Source organism: Leucoraja erinacea, chromosome 9 (assembly GCF_028641065.1).
Source record: "Leucoraja erinacea ecotype New England chromosome 9, Leri_hhj_1, whole genome shotgun sequence".
Classification (NCBI taxonomy): Eukaryota; Metazoa; Chordata; class Chondrichthyes; order Rajiformes; family Rajidae; genus Leucoraja; species Leucoraja erinaceus.
In genome coordinates this window covers 58,480,458-58,500,379 of record NC_073385.1, presented here as the reverse complement: position 1 = coordinate 58,500,379, position 19,922 = coordinate 58,480,458, and the positions used below count along the sequence as shown (strand labels likewise).

Here is a 19,922-nt window from a genome sequence, read left to right as displayed (position 1 = left end):
CAACTGACAAGAACGATAGGGCTTCAGTTTAAGACATAAATAAAAATTGCAGTGCATTCCTGACAGATCAGATATTTTGTCGAGATTTTTATACGTTATAATCAGAGATTAGTCACCAAAGAAATTAGAGACACCGAGACTTATGCTTAGGCTTTAACATCGTTCCTTCTGCTGGAACTATGAGAGGGAGAAAACAAAAAACCTGAGGAAAAAACTGTGAAATGTACAGCAAATCAGGCAGTAGCAGAAGAGAAAGAAATTAAGTAAATATAATAAATAGACAAGCTACACAAAGAAATTGTTCTGATATAAACAGAGCAAGCAAGTTATCTCAACTGGTTGAGTTCAGTACCAAGTCTGGAAAGCTGCAATGTGCCCAGATGAAAGAGAACTGTTCTTGAAGATTACTTGGGCTTCATTAGAATAGCGCAGGAGGCCACAAACAGTTTAGAGCAAGGGTCGGATGGATATTTAAAGTGACAGGACACTGGAAGGCCAGGGTTGAACCTGTAGACTGGACATGGTAGTCATCCAATCTACTTTTGATTTCTTTAAAGAGAGGAGATCATATTGCAAGCACCAAATGTAGTGGGTACACAAAAAAGCTGGAGAAACTCAGCGGGTGCAGCAGCATCTATGGAGCGAAGGAAATAGGCAACGTTTCGGGCCGAAACCCTTCATCAGTCTGAATAGGCAACGTTTCGGCAACGAATATGCAACCCTTCTTCAGTTTGAATAGGCAACGTTTCGGGCCGAAACGTTGCCTATTTCCTTCGCTCCATAGATGCTGCTGCACCCGCTGAGTTTCACCAGCTTTTTTGTGTACCTTCGATTTTCCAGCATCTGCAGTTCCTTCTTAAACACCAAATGTAGTGGATTTGATTAGAGATTTAACTTGCATCATGTTCAGCACAAACATTGTGAGCCGAAGGTGTGCTGAGAGGAGGAGCTAAGAGAATGGTTTGTTGCCCCTACAGAAGATGGGATGGATGGATTTTTTAAATGGATTTTGGAGGTCTGTATACTTAAAATCTGCATTAGAACTGGACAGTTCTGCTAGAGTGTATCCATCCATATATTATATACTCAGCTTTACTCTTTCCACTGACCGTGCATTTCCAGCAGCACTCGCCTACATGGCACAGCTTTCACATGTTCCTTTTCATATTTCCTCTTGCTGTCTTCATTATCATTAACCAGATGACTAAATCAACAACTTATCACCAGGGTCTTGCCTCACCCTATCAAATGTTCTGTTTGTTCACCCATCCATCACCCACATTCTCTGCAACTTAAGACTAATTTGTTCTCCTTCATTTCGCAATTCTGACAAAGAATCTTTGACCTGAAATGTTAATGGCTTCTCTCTCCAAAGATGCAGCTGACCTACTGATTATTTCCAGCATTTAGAGTCGAGTCAAGAATGTTTTATTGTCATGTGTCCCAGATAGGACAATGAAATTCTTACTTGATGCAGCACAACAGAATATGTAAGCATAGTACATAACAGGAGAAAAAAAGTTCAGTGTGTATATATACACACATGCACACATACTCAATAAACAAACAAATATAGTGCAATAATAATAAGTCTGTTGTAGTTCAGAGCTTATTTGTTGTCATGTTTAATAGACTGATGGCTGTAGGGAATAAGCTGTTCCTGAACCTGGACATTACAGTTTTCAGGCTCATGTACCTTCTTCCCGATGGCAATGGAGAAATGAGTGTGTGGCCAGGATGGTGTGGGTCTTTGATGATGTTGGCTGCCTTTTTGAGGCAGCGAACAAAATTGCATTTAGCATTTTTATTTCAGAGTGCCAGCATCTACATTTTGCTATGATTTTAAACAAGTCTGTTCCAATTACATGCTCCTATTGTGAATTCAACAACAGAACTTTGGTGAAAGATATTTCAGTCCGTTTTTTATGTCATTAGAAATAATGGACACGTCTGCTAAGATCTAAGTTGGAACTGATAGTGGAGCTCACCAGCCTCTTGATCAACGGTATACTGGTCACCGTTCACCCGCACTTGCAACTTCTCATGGATCCAATAGCACATGGTGAACTTCCACAAGCATCCCAACTTTACCCCACCAAAGTAAATGATAGAAAAACCACTGCCAGAATGGTAAGAGCCTGTTTTTATACAGCTTTAGACAGGCACATCACCGAACCTGGCCCTTTGGCCCACTGAGTCCTTGGTGAATAACAAGCGTTTAATTTTACATTAATCCTATCCTAACCCATTTTAGCCTCCCCATACTCTCCCGCCACTCTTAGATTCCATTATTCATCTACAACTTCAGGCAATTTACTGTGGTCACCTGCTAACCCACACATTTTTAGAGTATGGGGAGGGAACTGAAACTTTGGGAGGATATCAACACATTTAATATTAACGGCAAGCTGCACAGCTGGTGAGCAGAGTATCGTTGCTGTTCACACTGTTTCTCACTGCAGACAGTCATCTGCCCCAGAAAAGGCTCTGCTTTCAGACTCGTGCTGTGAACTGCATTCTCAGCAGAGGTCTGTGATTGCAATGCACTGAAGATAGCAGAAGAACTGCCCCATGAACCCTGCTTGTATTCATGTTGGTCTCTAATGCCTTTCACATTGCATCTTATCAAGGCTGACACCTTTGGATCCAAAACCATAAATCTGTAATCACAATCACATATGATTTGCATTATCCTTTTGATGTCCTTATTCACGTTTTCCATTATGTTATCAAGATCACAATGATTACTTTGTTTTGGCACTGCCATTTAAATGATCTGTGTGTGCACACTGACTGCTGTCTGTCTTGCACAATAACAATATCTATACTTCAAAAGTATTATATTTATTATTAAGGTAGACAAAAATGTTGGAGAAACTCAGCGGGTCATCTATGGAGCGAAGGAATAGGCGACGTTTCGGGTCCAGACCCTTCTTTAGACTGATGTCGGGAAGGGGGGGGGGGGGAATAAAGGAAGAGGCGGAGACAGTAGGCTGTGGGAGAGTTGGGAAGGGGAGGGGAAGGGAGGAGAAAGCAAGGACTACCTGAAATTGGAGAAGTCAATGTTCATACCGCTGGGGTGTAAACTACCCAAGCAAAATATGAGGTGCTGTTCCTCCAATTTGCGGTGGGACTCACTCTAACCCAGGACAGAACGGCCAGTGTGGGAATGGGAGGGGGAGTTGAAGTACTGAGCCACCGGGAGGTCAGGTTGGTTATTGCGAACTGAGCGGAGGTGTTGGGCGAAACGATCGCCAAGTCTGCGCTTGTTCTCACCGATGTAGAGCAGTTGACACCTGGAACAGCAGTTGCAATAGATGAGGTTGGAGGAGGTGCAGGTGAACCTCTGCCTCACCTGGAAAAACTGCTTGGGTCCCTGGATGGAGTCGAGGGGGGAGGTAAAGCGACAAGTGTAGCTTTCCTGCAGTTGCAAGGGAAACTGCCAGGGGAGGGGGTGGTTTGGGTGGGAAGGGACAAATTCAGGTAGTCCTTGCTTTCTCCTTCCTTTCCTTCCCCTCTCCTTCCCAGCTTTCCCACAGCCCACAGTCTCTGCCTCTTCCTTTCTCCCCCCCCCCCCCTGCAATTCTCTGCAATTCCAGAGTTTGTTTAACATGATTGCATTTGGAGTGAAGCGTATATCAATATAATTATTACATCCTCCCACTGCACAATTCTTACATTTTGTCTCAGGAGCATATTCCACGTCATCTTCCAAATCGTCTACTGATGTTCCTCTCCTGGATGTCAACAGCTGTAGCAGAAAGAACAGCTCCAAAAAAATGTTTGGCACTAAATTTTCTGAAATGAGAAAAATACATCATTTGTTGCCTCTCATCTATCTAGCCTTTTCCTGGAGGAATCAGGCATTTCCTCCCTGTGTATGAATGAATGTCACTTTAAAACCCACAAATAATCAAAATTATTATTTTCCATTCTTAAAATAACACCATAATACTACACCAGTGAAAATGGCATTCTAATTTCAGATCACTGAGACATTAGTTCAGTAAATTCCTGGACAAGGACGCGAAAGCAGGGTTAGTAAAGAAACAGTTGTAAGAAAATTAATGGGGATAAAGGCGTACAAATTCCCAGAGACATGATAATTTGCATTCCAGAGAATTTAAGAAAGCAGCACAGAAACTAAAAGGATTCGTGGTCACTTCCAAAATTCTTTAGATTCTGAGCAGTTCCTTTAGATTAGAGAATGCTATAAGCAACTATACTATTTTCACAAAGGTTAAAACAAGTAGTCACAGTCCAGAGACCATAACGTCAACAGTGGGTACAATTCTAGTGTCTAACAAAGATGCTCTCATTGCTGCAAAATCTGCCTACCTCTCCTCCATATTCACCGATCCCTGCCTAAACCACAGAACCCTCTTCTCCACAGTGGGCAACCTCCTCAAGCCTCGAGCAAACACTCTCCCTACCTCTACTCCGGATCTCTGCAACTCATTCCTCCACTTTTTCGCTGATAAAATCAGCACCATCTATCAATCTTTATTCCCTGTACCCGACTCCCCAGCATCTACTCCACCACCTACCAAGGCCCCTCCTTTCAACATCTCCACTGACCTCCTTACCCCTCCTCCACACTGCTTCCTTCCCAGTTTGACCTGGTCACCCCTATTGAAATCTCCAAACTCATCAGCTCTTCCAAACTCACCACCTGCTCCCTCGACCCTCTCCCCACTCCCCTGTTGAAGTCCTGCCTCCCCGTTCTCTGCCCCTACCTCACTAATCTCTTCAACTCCTCATTGTCCCAAGGAATTGTCCCCTCCGCTTTCAAAACTGCTGCTGTTACACCAATCTTAAAGAAACCTGGTCTTGATCCCTCCTCTCTCATTAACTACCGCCCAATCTCAAACCTCCCCTTTCTTTCAAAAACCCTGGAGCGTATCGTTGCGTCGCAACTTCATTCCCACCTCCTTGCGTATAACCTACTTGAACCCCTCTAATCTGGCTTTCGCCCCCTCCATAGCACAGAAACTGCTCTCCTCAAAGTCCTCAACGACCTCCTCACCTCTGCTGACACTGGTTCCCTCAGCATCCTCATCCTCCTCGACCTGAGCGCAGCCTTCGATACAGTGAACCATAACATCCTGCTCACCAGACTCAAGGACCTCGGCATTGAAGGCTCTGCACTCAGCTGGCTCCGTTCCTACCTTTCCAACAGATCCCACTTCATCTCTCTCCACAACCGCACCTCTGCTACAGCCACAGTCACTCAAGGCGTGCCGTCCCTTTTCATCTGTGCATTAATTGCCTCATACTGTGTTTTGTATTGAATTCTGTATTTACTTTGTGTACTAGTCATGTCTCTACTATTTATTTCATTCCCCTTACATGTTTTTCCTCTACCTGCAAAATTTTTGTAAGGTGTCCTTGAGACTCTTGAAAGGCACCCATAAATAAAATGTATTATTATTATTATTATTAACATAAAAGATTCAATAACATGACACCTGAAAAACATTAACAAGGTTGGACAAAGTTAGCATAGGCTTATCAAAGGGAAATCTTAATTAATCAATCAACTGGGTTTTTTAATGGACATAATCAGAATAGATAAGAAAAGGCAGTGAATGTGGTATATTTAGACGCAGAATGCTTTTGATAAGGATCCACAAAAGTGAATAGTGTTCAAAATTAATACTCTTTGGGATTGGGGTAATATACTGGTGTAGATTAAGAAATATCTGACAGAGAAGAAACAAACAGTTGGAATAAAAGGGCAATGATTAATGGTGTTGCAGAATCCATACACCATATATAATCAGAGTTTTTGTTGAAGGAATTAAATGTAACATCTCCAAGTTTGTCAGTGACACAAGGCTGCAGCACAATTAAAACTAGTTGGAGATGTAACGTAGGCAAATTAACTAAAATGCACTTTGATTCCAAAAGCAGAAAGATATTATCTGAATGGCAATAGATTAGCAAAAGTGAAGATGTAATGAGAACTGGATGTCTATCACTGAAGGAAAACATACAGCAATTGGGAAGGCATCTGGTACGTTGTTGTTCACTGCAAAAGGGTTTGAGCATAGGAGCAAGGATGTATTGCCTCAACGCTACAGGAACTTGGCAACACCCCACCTGAAGTTGTCCATGCAGCTTTGGTATCCTTTTCTTGCCAAAGAGAGAGTGCAAAAAGGTTTACTTGGCCGATTCCTGGGACAGCAGGATATTGAGAACCAATCTTTGTTTAAATAGGGTAGTAATCCATGACATAGTCCAAGCCAAAGGAACTGCGCTGAATCTAATGTTTAAGAAAGAACTGCAGATGCTGGAAAAAATCAAAGGTAGACAAAAATACTGGAGAAACTGAGCGGGTGAGGCAGCATCTATGGAGCGAAGGAATAGGTGACGTTTCGGGTCGAGACCCTTCTTCAGTCTGAAGAAGGGTCTCAACACAAAACGTCACCTATTCCTTCGCTCCATAGATGCTGCCTCACCCGCTGAGTTTCTCCAGCGCTGAATCTAATGAATTTTGGACATTGACCACCAATATACCCACTATTTTCAGAGCAACTTTCTTTAGTTTTCTGTGATGTAGATTATTAGGATATGGTGGTCTGACATTATACATGAGGAGACTGGGTCAGATAGTCAATGGAGCAGAATGAGGCAATTCAGCCCATTGAGTCTACACTGCCATTCAATTACGGCTGATCATAATTCCCTCAACCCCATTTTCTTGGCACACTTACTAATCAAGATCCTGACAATCTCAGCTTTAAAAATACCCAACGACTTGGCCATCACAGCCGTCTGTGCAATGAATTCCACAGATTCACGTAAATGAAACGTCTAACAAAATTCCTCCTCAACTGCCAAAAGGAACATCCTTTTATTCTCAGTCTGTGCCCTCTGGTCCTAGACTCTCCCACTACTGGAAACATCCTCTCCACATCCATTGTATCCAGGCCTTTCACTATTTGGTAGGTTTCAAATGAGATCCCACCCTCATCCTTCTTAACTCCAACAGATATAGGCCCAGAGCCAACAAACGCTCAGCATACATTAACCCAATCATGCACATCCAAGTTTCTGGCTTATTGGAAATACTTGGATCTATGTTCTGCTTCATCTATAGAACGTAATAATTCTTCACAAAATTCCCTGAACGATTAGTTTCTGATCTTAGCAATGGCATTAGAGGAAATTTAAAAAATGCACAGTCAACATTAAGAACAAATTATAAAAAACATCCAGAGTAAATAATTTCCTACAGTCATCTGGCATTTTAAATAGAATGGAACAAAGTTCCAGGTGGCGCCGTCAGCGATTGCAGCCTCTCCAACGGTCTGTCTGTCTTTTTGTCTTTTTGGTTATTTTTAGTGTGTATTTAAAAAGTATATGTTAATGTTCTCTGGTTTGTTTTATGTGCGTGGCGGGGAAACTTTTCTCAATCTTTTACCTTGCCGGAGAAGCGATTGTTTTCCAAATCGTCCTCCAGTCGCCCTGTGTCCTAACATCATGGAGCTGGAGGCCTTGCTCGAGACTGACTTTGAGCCCCACTGTGGGGCCGTGGGCTTACCATTGGAACCTGCGATCCCTTGCCTGGGAACCTGCGGATTTCAACATCGAGGAACTCGCAGTCTTGGTTAGAGACTGATGTTGGGAAGCTCCAATCGCAAGATGTTCGACTAGTCTCGACTCGGGGTCTAATCGCCCGGCGCGTGGGAGCTGAGATCCCCCCCGATGCGGGAGCTTGATCGCCCCAACGCCGAGGGGCCGACCGCCGGCTGCGGGAGCCAAGATCGCCCCGACAACGGAAGGCTCGAGGCCCCCGACCGCGGGAGAACAAAGAGGGAAGAGATCAAACTTTTTTTTCGCCATCACAGTGAGGAATGTGGAGGAGTCACTGTGGTGAATGTTCATGTTATAATGTATTTTGTGTGTCTTGGTGCTTTTTATTGCTATGACTGTATGGGAAATCAAATTCCTCGTATGTTGCAAAACATATTTGGCTAATAAAGTATGAGTACGATTTTAACTAGAAAAAGACACAAAGTGCTGGAGTAACTCAGCGGGACAGGCAGCATCTCTGGAGAACATGGATAGGTGAAGTGTCGGGTCAGGACCCTCCTTCAGACTCAGACTTATAACTAGAAGTTTTATTGGATTGAATCAGAATATTCTCCCACACATATTGTGCCATCATGCAACCAACATATGCCTGTACACTACAGTTCACCATCTTATCTTAAAGCTAATTCAGCTTAAGACTTGCACTCAGTTGTATACTCGCAACAAAAATATACCATTGGACATGTTCACTTCGTGAAATTTGCCAACCAGATCCCATCATCCTACAAACCTGCTTTTCATGTTCAAAAACACACTCAATTCTGCTTTGACAATTATTAAATCCGCTCCTAATTCACATTTAGTTATTAAGCTCATCTTCCCATCATTGAAATTGTTTTCACTTACCAGAGATACAGGCAGAATACAACTGAGCCAGCACATTCAGTTGCCTTTGATGAGAAATTTTGCTGACATCAGCACACACGACAAAACTGTCAGAGATAACACTGCAGGATCTCCCATACTGGCCTTTAATGGGTGTGGCTGGGTCCACGACTGGTGACTGTTGAATCAACTTGGATCTAAAAAATATGAAAATTAAAAACAGAAACAACCATTATATCCAAAAATATTCAAATCTTATGATGAGATTCTTATGTTATAAACATTAGCATAAAAAAGTGGAGAAGAAATAAATCATTATAGCATATATTTTTGTAGGAGACGACACCATGTAGACTACACTTCTTCCCACCCTGCTTACTGTAATGACTCTGTACACTACCCCCAATACCTCCGTCTACGCAGCATCTGCGCCCAGGATGAGGTTTTCCATAACAGGGCATCGAAGATGTTCTCATTGTTTAGGAAAAGGTAGCTCCCCTCTTCCATTACAGATGAGGCTCTCACTTGGGTCTCCTCGATATCCTGCAGCTCTGCTCTTACTCCCCCTCCTCCCATTCGTAACAAGGACAGAGTCCCCCCCCCCGTCCTCACCTTCCATCCCATCAGCCGTCGCATACAGCATATAATCCTCCAACATTTTTGCCACCTCCAATGGGATCCCACTACTGGCCACATCTTCCCATCTCCAACCCTTTTTGCTTTCCGCAGAGAACGTTCCCTCCTCAACTCTCTGATCAAATAATCCCATGCCACTCAAACTACCCCCTCCTCAGGTATTTTCCCCAGCAACCGCAGGAGATGCAACACCTGCCCCTTTACCTCTCCCCTCGACTCCATCCAAGGACCCCAACAGTCTTTTCGGTGAGGCAGAGGTTCACTTGCACCTCCTCCAACCTCATCTGCTCTATCCGCTGTTCCAGGTGTCAACTCAAGAGACCAAGCGCAGGCTCGGCGGTCATTTCGCTGAACACCTCCGCTCAGTCCGCCTAAACCTACCTGATCTTCTGGTTGCTCAGCACTTTAACTCCTCCTCCCATTCCCAATCTGACCTTTCTGTCCTGGGTCTCCTCCATTATCAGAGTGAGGCCCAGCGCAAATTCGAGGAACAGCACCTCATATTTTGCTTGGGTAGTTTACACCCCAGTGGTATGAACATTGTCTCGAACTTCAAATAGCCCTTGCTTTCCCACTCCATCCCCCTTCCCAGTTCTCCCACCAGTCTTACTGTCTCGACTACATTCTATTTCTGTCTCGCCCACTCCCCTGACATCAGTCTAAAGAAAGGTCTCGACCCAAAACGTTACCCATTCCTTCTCTCCAGAGTAGCTGCCTGTCCCGCTGAGTTACTCCAGCATTTTGTGTCTCACTATAGGAGACATTTTAATGAAAATCCAATATAACATGAAGGTTTAAGTTACACAAAACCAAAAACCTGATTGGCAAATGTAGACTGTTCAGCCAACAAGTCAACCAGGCAGCTGAATTAATAGCAAAATAAATCTCGACAGAAACATACTCAAATATATTTAAATGTATTTATAAATATTTATATATAAACAAGCTGCTTAAATCGGTTTCATTTTACTAGCTCATAGATGAACTTAAATGCACTTGCCCACCTTTGCTCAATATCTCCAGCAAATAATCTACTGTCAAATCTTTTTAATATTGCAAATTAATTAACTCATGGGATGTTGCTATTGCTATAAAAAGGCTGAGAAAGATGGCGCCTGCCTGCAGCGACTTTTGCGGAGTTCCGGAAAAATAAAAGGCTCAACTACAACTTCCAACAACTTACCTGGATCAGAAAAACGGCAGAAATCAGTGCCGTTTCGGACAAGCTGCTTGAGCACCTCAAGGCTCTCGCAATTTCGTGATCTCCCGCAGCTGCGGGAACCCCGGACTTTAAACTTTCCCACGCTGGCTGTGGAACTCCCGACCCGACTGAAGATCCCAGGTACGGTACCTGGAGACCCCAGGATGACCCCCAGACACGACAGGCTGGATCTCCCAGGAACAACGGAGCTGGAGCTGCCGACTTTGAGGGAACCCCCCCCCCCCCGTTCGTTACGGAGCTGGAGCTGCCGTCTGTGAGGGATTCCCTGTTCCAGCGCAGGTCCGCAGAAACAGCAGGTACAGCAAGTACAGTACCTGGAAACAAAGGGGAAGCCTCCATTGTGTCCGGAAACGTGGCCAACGGGCAGGACTCTGGGTCAGAATGAAGCGCCGGGGACTTCGGCCCCCTCATCCCTACTATCCTACTGGCTAATGTAGTCCCTTGAAAAGAAAGTGGAGAACTTAAGGGCAAGACTGCTTTATCAAAGGGAGCTGAGGGAATGCTCTGTGTTCTGTTTCACAGAGACATGACTCACCCCCAGCTCCCCAGACTCAGCCGTCCAGCCTGAAGGGTTCTCTATCCACCGTATGGACCGTACACTGGCATCTGGGAAAGGGAGAGGAGGGGGCGTCTGCCTCATGGTCTACTCTGCGTGGTGTTCCGACGTGGCAGTCCTGTCCAACTCCTGCTCTCCACACCTGGAACATCTGGTGGTGAAGTGCCGTCCCTTCTACCTCCCGAGAGAATTCACCTCCGTTATCCTGACCGCGGTCTACATCCCACCCCAGGCAGATGTCCGTCTGGCACTGGAGAAGCTGCACTCCGTGGTCAACAAACACCAGATGTCTTACCACGAGACATTTACCACCATTGCTGGGGACTTCAATAAGGCAAACCTCAAGAAATCACTCCCCAACTTCCACCAACGTCTCCTGCTGCACGAGAGGACCCAACACCCTCGACCACTGCTACACCACCATCAAGAATGCCTATCGTTCTATCCCTCACCCTCACTTCGGTAAGTCCGACCATACCGCGGTGCTGCTTCTTCCTGCCTACAGGCAGCAATTGAAGAGCGCACTCCCCAGAAGTGAGGACAGTACAGAGCTGGTCGGGGGGGGGGGGGGGGGGGGGCAAAACAACAACTACAGGACTGTTTGGAGTCTGTAGACTGGGCAATGTTCAAGGACTCGGCAACGGACTTGAATGAATACGCCACAGTCGTTACAGACTTCATAAAGAAATGTGTGGAGGACTGCATCCCTACAAAAACCTTCCGAGTGTTTCCCAATCAGAAACCTTGGATGAACTTTGAGATCTGCACTCTTCTAAAGTCCAGACACAGGGCATTCACCTCCAATGATACAGTGGCCTACATGAAGTCCAGATACGACTTTGGTAAGGCCATCAAAAAGGCCAAAAGGGACTTCTGCTCCAAACTGGAGGACGAGACAGATGTTCGGCAGCTGTGGCGGGGCCTGAATGCAATCATCTCCTACAAGGCGAAACCAGGAGGCAGCTCGAATGTCGGTGTAACATCACTCCCTGACGAGCTCAATGCATTTTACACACGCTTTGACAGGGAGAATACTGCTGTGCCTTCCCGATCCCCCATTTGCTATGATGGTATTTCAGTCTCAGTCACAGAGGCCGATGTCAGGAAATCCTTCAGAGGGGTGAACCCCCGAAAAGCACCTGGTCCTGATGGTATACCCGGTCGTGTTCTAAAAACCTGTGCGGACCAACTGGCGGGAGTTTTTACGGACATTTTCAACCTCTCACTTCTGAGGTCTGAGGTCCCCACCTGCTTTAAAAGGGCATCAATTATACCGGTGCCCAAGAAGAGTAAGGTGACGTGCCTCAATGACTATCGACCAGTGGCACTAACGACGGTGGCGATGAAGTGCTTTGAGAGGCTGATCATGGAGCAAATCAACTCCTACCTCGACAAAAACCTGGACCCACTGCAGTTCGCTTACCATCACAACAGATCAACGGTGTATGCGATCTCGCTGGCCCTCCACTCCGCACTGGACCACTTGGACAACAAAAACTCATATGTCAGGCTGTTATTCATTGATTACAGCTCGGCATTTAACACAATCATCCCCTCCAAACTGGTTACCGAACTCGCAGAACTGGGTCTCTGCGCATCCCTCTGCAACTGGATCCTCGACTTCCTCATCCACAGACCACAGTCTGTTCGTATTGATGGAAATGTGTCAGCCTCGATAACAATCAGCACGGGAGCACCTCAAGGCTGCGTGCTCAGCCCCCTGCTGTACTCACTCTATACCCATGACTGCGTAGCCAACCACAGTGCGAACTCCATCATCAAGTTCGCTGACGACACCACTGTTGTAGGACGTATCACTGATGGGGATGAGTCAGAGTACAGAAGAGAGATCGAGCAACTGTCCATATGGTGCCACCGCAATAACCTGGCCCTCAACACCAGCAAAACCAAGGAACTGATTGTGGACTTTAGAAGGAGTAGGAGGGGGACCCGCAACCCCATTTATATCAAAGGGTCGATGGTTGAAAGGGTCAAGAGCTTCAAATTCCTGGGCGTGCACATCTCTGAAGATCTTTCCTGGTCTGAGAATACTAACGCAATTATCAAAAAAGCTCATCAGCGCCTCTACTTCCTGAGAAGATTACGGAGAGTCGGTTTGTCAAGGAAGACTCTCTCTAACTTCTATAGGTGCACAGTAGAGAGCATGCTGGCTGGTTGCATCGTGGCTTGGTTCGGCAATTTGAGCGCCCTGGAGAGGAAAAGACTACAAAAAGTAGTAAACACTGCCCAGTCCATCATCGGCTCTGACCTTCCTTCCATCGAGGGGATTTATCACAGTCGCTGCCTCAAAAAGGCTGGCAGTATCATCAAAGACCCACACCATCCTGGCCACACATTCATCTCCCTGCTACCTTCAGGAAGAAGGTACATGAGCCTGAAGACTGCAACAACCAGGTTCAGGAATAGCTACTTCCCCACAGCCATCAGGCTATTAAACCTGGCTCGGACAAAACTCTGATTATTAATAACCACTTTCTGCTATTTGCATTTATCAGTTTATTTATTCATGTGTGTATATATTTATATCATGGTATATGGACACATTTATCTGTTTTGTAGTAAATGCCTACTATTTTCTGTGTGCTTAAGCAAAGCAAGAATGTTATTGTCCTATACAGGGACACATGACAATAAACTCACTTGAATTTGAACTTGATTTAATTTGCCATCCACAAATGCCTTTGTGAAGACTGTGTGCCAACACCTGAACCACTGCTTTCAATGAGAAGATATTCCTACAATAACACCATGAAAGGATTTCTGGTCAACAACAGCAAAAGTAGAGGTACGTTGGTACCTGTCTAGGAGAACTTGCAAGCAATGACATATGCGCACACTGCGCCTTGTTGTTTTACATGAGAAAGGTCACATATCAGAAGCTTTGGCAAATTGCTGTTGTCCATGTTGTAGAGGACGCACAGAAGAGCAATGGTAGATCTGCGCGAGGAAATGAATGTTTAAGGTAGCTGATGGGACACAAATCAGGTTTGCTTTCCCAGGATGATATCAACAAATCAGATTAATCTAACGTGCCCTCAAGGTGTAGCCCGGAAATTGAGTATTGTAGGAAGGAATTACAGATGCTGGTTTAAACCGAAGAAAGACACAAAATGCTGGAGTAATTCAGCGGGGCCGGCAGCATCTCTGGAGAGAAGGAATGGGTGACGTCTCGACCCTAGTCTGAGGAAAGGTCTCGACACGAAATATCACCCATTCCCACTGTCCCGCTGAGTTATTCCAGCATTTTGTCTATCTCTGGAAAATTAGTGTTTTGACATTCAGTTAATAATGCGGCTGATACATTTCAAGCCATTGGAAAGTTCCACTCAGAATTTTCAAATGATGACAAACTGAAAAATGTCTTGCGCCCTTTAAGAGGGCCAGACCTCAACCATTGCATTTACTGACCATCCTACCATCAGAGATCTGCCTCAAAAATGCTTTTAATATCATCTAACAACACACCACCCAGACTTTGGTTTTGTTTATTTTTGAATATATAGTTATTTATATATATGTAATTTTGATGATTACATTTATCTATTTGTATTGTGTTTACAGGCCTGTTAAGCTGAAGCAAGTAAGAATGTCATTGTTCTGTTGTGAGTATATATGAAAATTAAATCATCTTGACTCTCTTGAACACAGCAAATATTGACATTGCTCATTTTTTGGAAAATAACAGTACTGCTTTAAAACTTACTGAAGTTAAGGCAGAGCCAGTAGTTTATTAAAATCCAAGTCTGAGTCCAGAATTAAAAATTTGGACTTCTACCTCTGCTCAAGCCAAACAGACCAAAAATTAAAAGAAGCACGAAGTAACAAATATTTTTTCCCTTGGTTGTTAAGTGGAGTTCAACATACCTTTCAATTTTCAACATCTCCCGCTCTTCCTGCAGGTTACTGGCAGATACGGTTGGGCTAAATCCCTCTGAACTAGCTCCAAATGTTTCAGAAGTAGCTTCTGTGGAGTACATGGAGGACAATGGTTGACTCAGAGGAGTGGAAGTGAAACACTTCTTTGGTCTGGACTGCAACCGCTCTGTGCTGACTGGAGTAGGATTAATTCTTCTTGATGGTTTTGTTTTACTGAAATAAATGTAATTCAAATGATTATTGACCCAAAAAGGTACATTACAGAACAGAAAAAAATCAGAAAGATAATAAATATTCTGCATTTATAAAATAGACCTCACATTATTGATCTATAGAATACATTTTGAAATCTAAAGAAGGTTGTCATGCAGGAAATGTGACACCACATTTTTTTCAAAAATAAAACTGAATAAATAATCATGACAAGATAAAACTGGCACAGGGAAGGGGGGAAAAAGAAGGGAGGAGGCAGCGGTTTGGCAGGTTAGTTACCTAAAAATGGAGAAATCAATGTTGATCCTGTTAGGCTGTAAGCTGCCAAGCAAAATCCAAGGTGCTGTTCCTCCAGTTTGCGTGTGGCCTCAATTTGGCAACAGAGGCCCGGGTTAGAAAGGTCAGTATGGGAATGGGAAGGGGAGTTAAAATATGGTTAGCAACCGGGAGATCCAGTAGGCCTCAGTGTACCAAGTACAAATATTCGGTGAAACAGTTGCTGAGTCTACGCTTGGTCTTGCCAATGTACAGGAGGCCACATCGGGAACACCCAATTCAGTAAATCAAGTTAGAGGAGGTGCATGTGGACCTCTCTCTCACCTGGAAGGAATGATGGGGTCCCTGGATAGACAGAGCGAGGAGGTACAGGAATTTTCTGGCGACCCCCGGCAAGGGTTCATCCCCGCTCAGCGATGGAAAAGTCCACGCTGCGCCCGCTGCTGAAGCTCTGGGCCCGTCTCCGAGAAAGGCCGCTCCAATCCAAGCTGTTAGGCCGCGAGAGGGGAGGCAGAGAAGCAATATGGAAAAAGTCGCCTCTCCGTCGAGGGTGACTGAGGAACGGTTTCCCCCTTTCCCCCCCCACCACCACCACACAAGACAAAATTAGACATACCAAAAAATACAAAAAAAGTCAAAATATCGAACACGTTACTGGCAGGGCAGCTGACTCGCAGCGTCCCCAACCGACCATTCTCCTGCCTTGTCCCCATAACATCTGACACCTAGAAACATAGAAATTAGGTGCAGGAGTAGGCCATTCGGCCCTTCGAGCCTGCACCGCCATTCAATATGATCATGGCTGATCATCCAACTCAGTATCCCGTACCTGCCTTCTCTCCATACCCCCTGATCCCCTTAGCCACAAGGGCCACATCTAACTCCCTCTTAAATATAGCCAATGATCTGGCCTCAACTACCCTCTGTGGCAGAGAGTTCCAGAGATTCACCACTCTCTGTGTGAAAAAAGTTCTTCTCATCTCGGTTTTAAAGGATTTCCCCTTTATCCTTAAGCTGCACCTGTACTAATCAAGATTAGTATCCTGCATCCATGCAGAACTTGACTCTTGACATTGTTGATTTCATTTACTTTACCACTAACTTCGACCCTGCCCTTAAATGTATTTAGACTATCTCCTGACACTGCTCTCCCCTTTCTTGATTTCGGTCACAGGGCCAGACTATTCACTGACGTCTACTACAAAGTCACCAAGTCCCAGTAATCTGGACCACATCTCCTTCTACCCTGCCTCTTGCAAAGTCTCCGTTCCCTACTCTCAATTTCTCCGTCTCCATTGCATTTGCTCCCAATGTGCGTTTTTCCCAATTCTAGGACATTCAAGATGTCCTCTTTGTTTCGTAGATGTGGCTTCCCCCTCCCTTATTGTCACAGATGGATCCCACACCAGTCGATTCTTCCCATCCCCACTTCTTTCAGCCTTCCAGAGACCACTCCCTCCGCAACTCCTTCGTTCGCTCATCGTTTAACACCCAAATCACCCCTTCCCAGGTACTTTCCCTTGCAACCGCAGGAGATGTAGCACATGTTCCCCCTATACCTCCTCCCTCACATGCATCCAGGAATCCAGCAGTCCTCCCACGTCTGAGATAGAGGTTCACGTACACCTCCTCTACTGCATCCGGTGCTCGTGATGCGGCATCCTTTAACCAGCGAGACAAGGCGTTGACTCGCCAACTGTCTCACAAAACGCTTGTGCTCAGTCCACCCAGACCTTCTGGATCTCCTAGTTTCCAGCCATTTTAACTCCTCCATTGTCATAGGTCAAATGCAAACTGGAGGAAAAGCACTGCATATTTCGCTTGGGTAGCTTACAATTCAACATTAAAATTCTCCAAATTTATGTTACTAATTCAGCAACACTTCCACCCCACTCCTTTCCCTCCCCTCTCTTCCCTGCACCCCACTCCATTCCTGTCTGGAGTATGCACACTTTCCATTGAATCGTGTGGGTATCCACCAGGTTTTCTCCAATTTACTCCCACATCCTAAAGACATGCCCTAATGTGTGAGTGATGGAATCTAGGGTAGAGTTTTGGGAAATATAGGCCAAATAAAATGGGATTAGAATAAATGGTTGCTTGATGATCAGCACAGACTGGATAGACCAATACACCAGTTTTCACATGATGTCTCTCTATGACTATGCTACTTGATGACAGTCATACTCTCTATGCCAGAGAGGAAGAGAAATGTCTTCAAGCAGCAGGTGGCAAATCTTTGGAATTCTTTACCACAGACCACTGTCAAGTCTCAGTCAATTATTTAATTTGGAATAAAGATTACTGGATATTGAGGGAAGCAAGGGATATGTGGACTATATGCAGGCACAGTAGAGAGCATGCTGACCAGTTGCATCGTGGCTTGGTTCGGCAACTTGAGCGCCTGGAGAGGAAAAAGACTACAAAAAGTAGTAAACACTGCCCAGTCCATCATCGGCTATTACCTCCCTTCCATCAAGGGGATCTATCACAGTCGCTGCCTCAAAAAGGCTGGCAGTATCATCAAGGACCCACACCATCCTGGCCCCACACTCATCTCCCTCCTACCTTCAGGTAGAAGGTACAGGAGCCTGAAGAATGCAACGACCAGGTTCAGGAATAGCTACTTCCCCACAGCCATCAGGCTATTAAACTTGGCTCGGACAAAACTCTGAACATTAATAGCCCATTATCTGTTATTTGCACTTTATCAGTTTATTTATTCATGTGTGTATATATTTATATAATGGTATATGGACACACTGATCTGTTCTGTAGTTATGCCTACTATGTTCTGTTGTGCTGAAGCAAAGCAAGAATGTCATTGTCCTATCAGGGACACATGACAATAAACTCTGATGAATCTTGAAATGTTGCTCTAGTGGATGGTCTATAATTTTGATGAATGATGGAGCAAGTGCAAAGATTCTTAATATTAACAAAACTATCAATTAATTTATTCATACCTTCCCAAAGGAGTTGCACCCACTGGAGGAAATTCTTCCAGGTTATGTATATTTAGCTGAGTAGCAGTCCGAGAAGTGTTGATACACTCCATGTTTCTCCTGCTGGCATTCCATGACATACCATCCTCTTCGGTTGGGCTCTTTCCCGAGTCCTTAGCTCCTTGGCGACCAGCATTGACAAAATTCTTCTTCCTAGCACGTCGCTGAAACTGGCTGTCAGTATGAACGATGAATTGGCCAAGGTTGGCTCTTTGAGTTAGCCGTCGCTCCCCAGAGCGCTGTGCTGTGCTACTGCTGAGGTCAGGGCTAACAGGTGAAGTTGCACGGTTCAAATCATTACTGGACTTTGAGAAGAATGAGGAACCACTGGGTGAAGGCGACAGGAAAGAAGCACTTGAGTTGAAGGAACTATTTGAAGTGTCTGGGAATAACTGTGCTTTAGGCCCTTTTGGGGTCTGTGAATTACTTATCCTTCTTACTGCCACACCACTCTCGTTCCCATCCTGAAAACATACTGCTGGTTTCAGTCCTTTGGCTGAGGATGTCTTTGCAGGAGTAGGTGGCCCGTTTGGTATTAGTTGGTTTGTCTGTTCTCTCAAAAAATTTAGAAGGTAAGGTACAAAGTCTTTCTGCTGTGAGTTATACACCAAAAGCTTGTCACTCAATTCAACGTCCTATTGAAAAGTCAAATGAAAGACCGTTTCAGTGAATGGTGAAGCAGGCAGGCAATACTGAAGGTGTAATTTAGGAGGGACGGGAGTTTAATTAGGATACAAACTGCCAGGACTGAGAGCGCATGGATATTCAACGGGGCATACAAGGTAGCAGTGAATGCAGGAGGAGGGGATGGGATGGGGTGGGGTGGGGGTGTGGTCGAGCGCTGGAGGGGAGGGGAGTGTTGCAGGGGGGCGGTGAGGGGAGTCAGGGAGAGGGGAGTGTTGAGGGTCGGGGAGGGTTGCAGAGGGTAGGGGAGTCAGGGAGAAGAGAGTGTGGGGGTCGAGGGGAGTGGGGGGTCGGAGAGGGTGAGGGGAGTCAGGGAGAGGGGAGTGTTGGGTGGTGGTGTGGGGGTAGTCAGGGAGCGGTAATGCGGGGAGGGTAGTGACGGGGTGGGGTAATGCGGGGAGGGTAGTGACGGGGAGGGGAGTGACGGGGATCACGGTGGTCGGCGCCCGGTTCATCGTCATCCTCCCATCCGCGGGGATGTTTGCGCGGGCTGGGCCCGAGGCGGCGGCGGCGGCGGGACAAGGCGATCGCTCCACCAAGTGGGTGGGGGGGGAGGGAGAGTGGCCGCTTTCCCGACGTCCCCATTACCTGGTCAGGCGGCCGCAGCCAGAGCAGCGTCTCGGTCACCGCCAGCTCCCCCCGCAACAGCAGCTCCAGCACCGCGGCCGCCATCACCCGGCGCGCTCCCGCCCCGCCCACGTCACCGAGCGCGCCCCCGCCCCTCGGCCCCGCGCCTCCGTACTAGCCCTCACTAACGCCACTCGGCCCGCTACTCCGTACTAGCCCTCGGCCCCGCGCCTCCGTACTAGCCCCTACTAACGCCACTCGGCCCGCTACTCGTACTAGCCCCCACTAACGCCACTCGGCCCGCTACTCCGTACTAGCCCTCGGCCCCGCGCCTCCGTACTAGCCCTCACTAACGCCACGGCCCGCTACTCCGTACTAGCCCCTCGGCCCGCTACTCCGTACTAGCCCCTCGGCCCGCTACTCCGTACTAGCCCCTACTAAC

General features: G+C 46.0%; 1 protein-coding gene across 1 annotated transcript in view; it reads right to left on the bottom strand.

The window, feature by feature from the left end:
- The window catches only part of cdan1 (codanin 1), a 123,874-nt gene extending 104,262 nt beyond the window's left edge, over positions 1-19,612 (bottom strand). Inside the window, exons 1-5 of the mRNA XM_055640901.1 lie at positions 19,502-19,612; positions 18,191-18,864; positions 14,724-14,948; positions 8,446-8,621; positions 3,704-3,798 (exon numbers count right to left, since the gene is read on the bottom strand). Of these exons, the coding sequence (XP_055496876.1) occupies positions 3,704-3,798; positions 8,446-8,621; positions 14,724-14,948; positions 18,191-18,864; positions 19,502-19,585 (1,254 nt within the window). The 5' untranslated portion in view covers positions 19,586-19,612. The remainder of the gene's footprint in view (positions 1-3,703; positions 3,799-8,445; positions 8,622-14,723; positions 14,949-18,190; positions 18,865-19,501) is intronic.
- Positions 19,613-19,922: the final 310 nt, after the last annotated feature.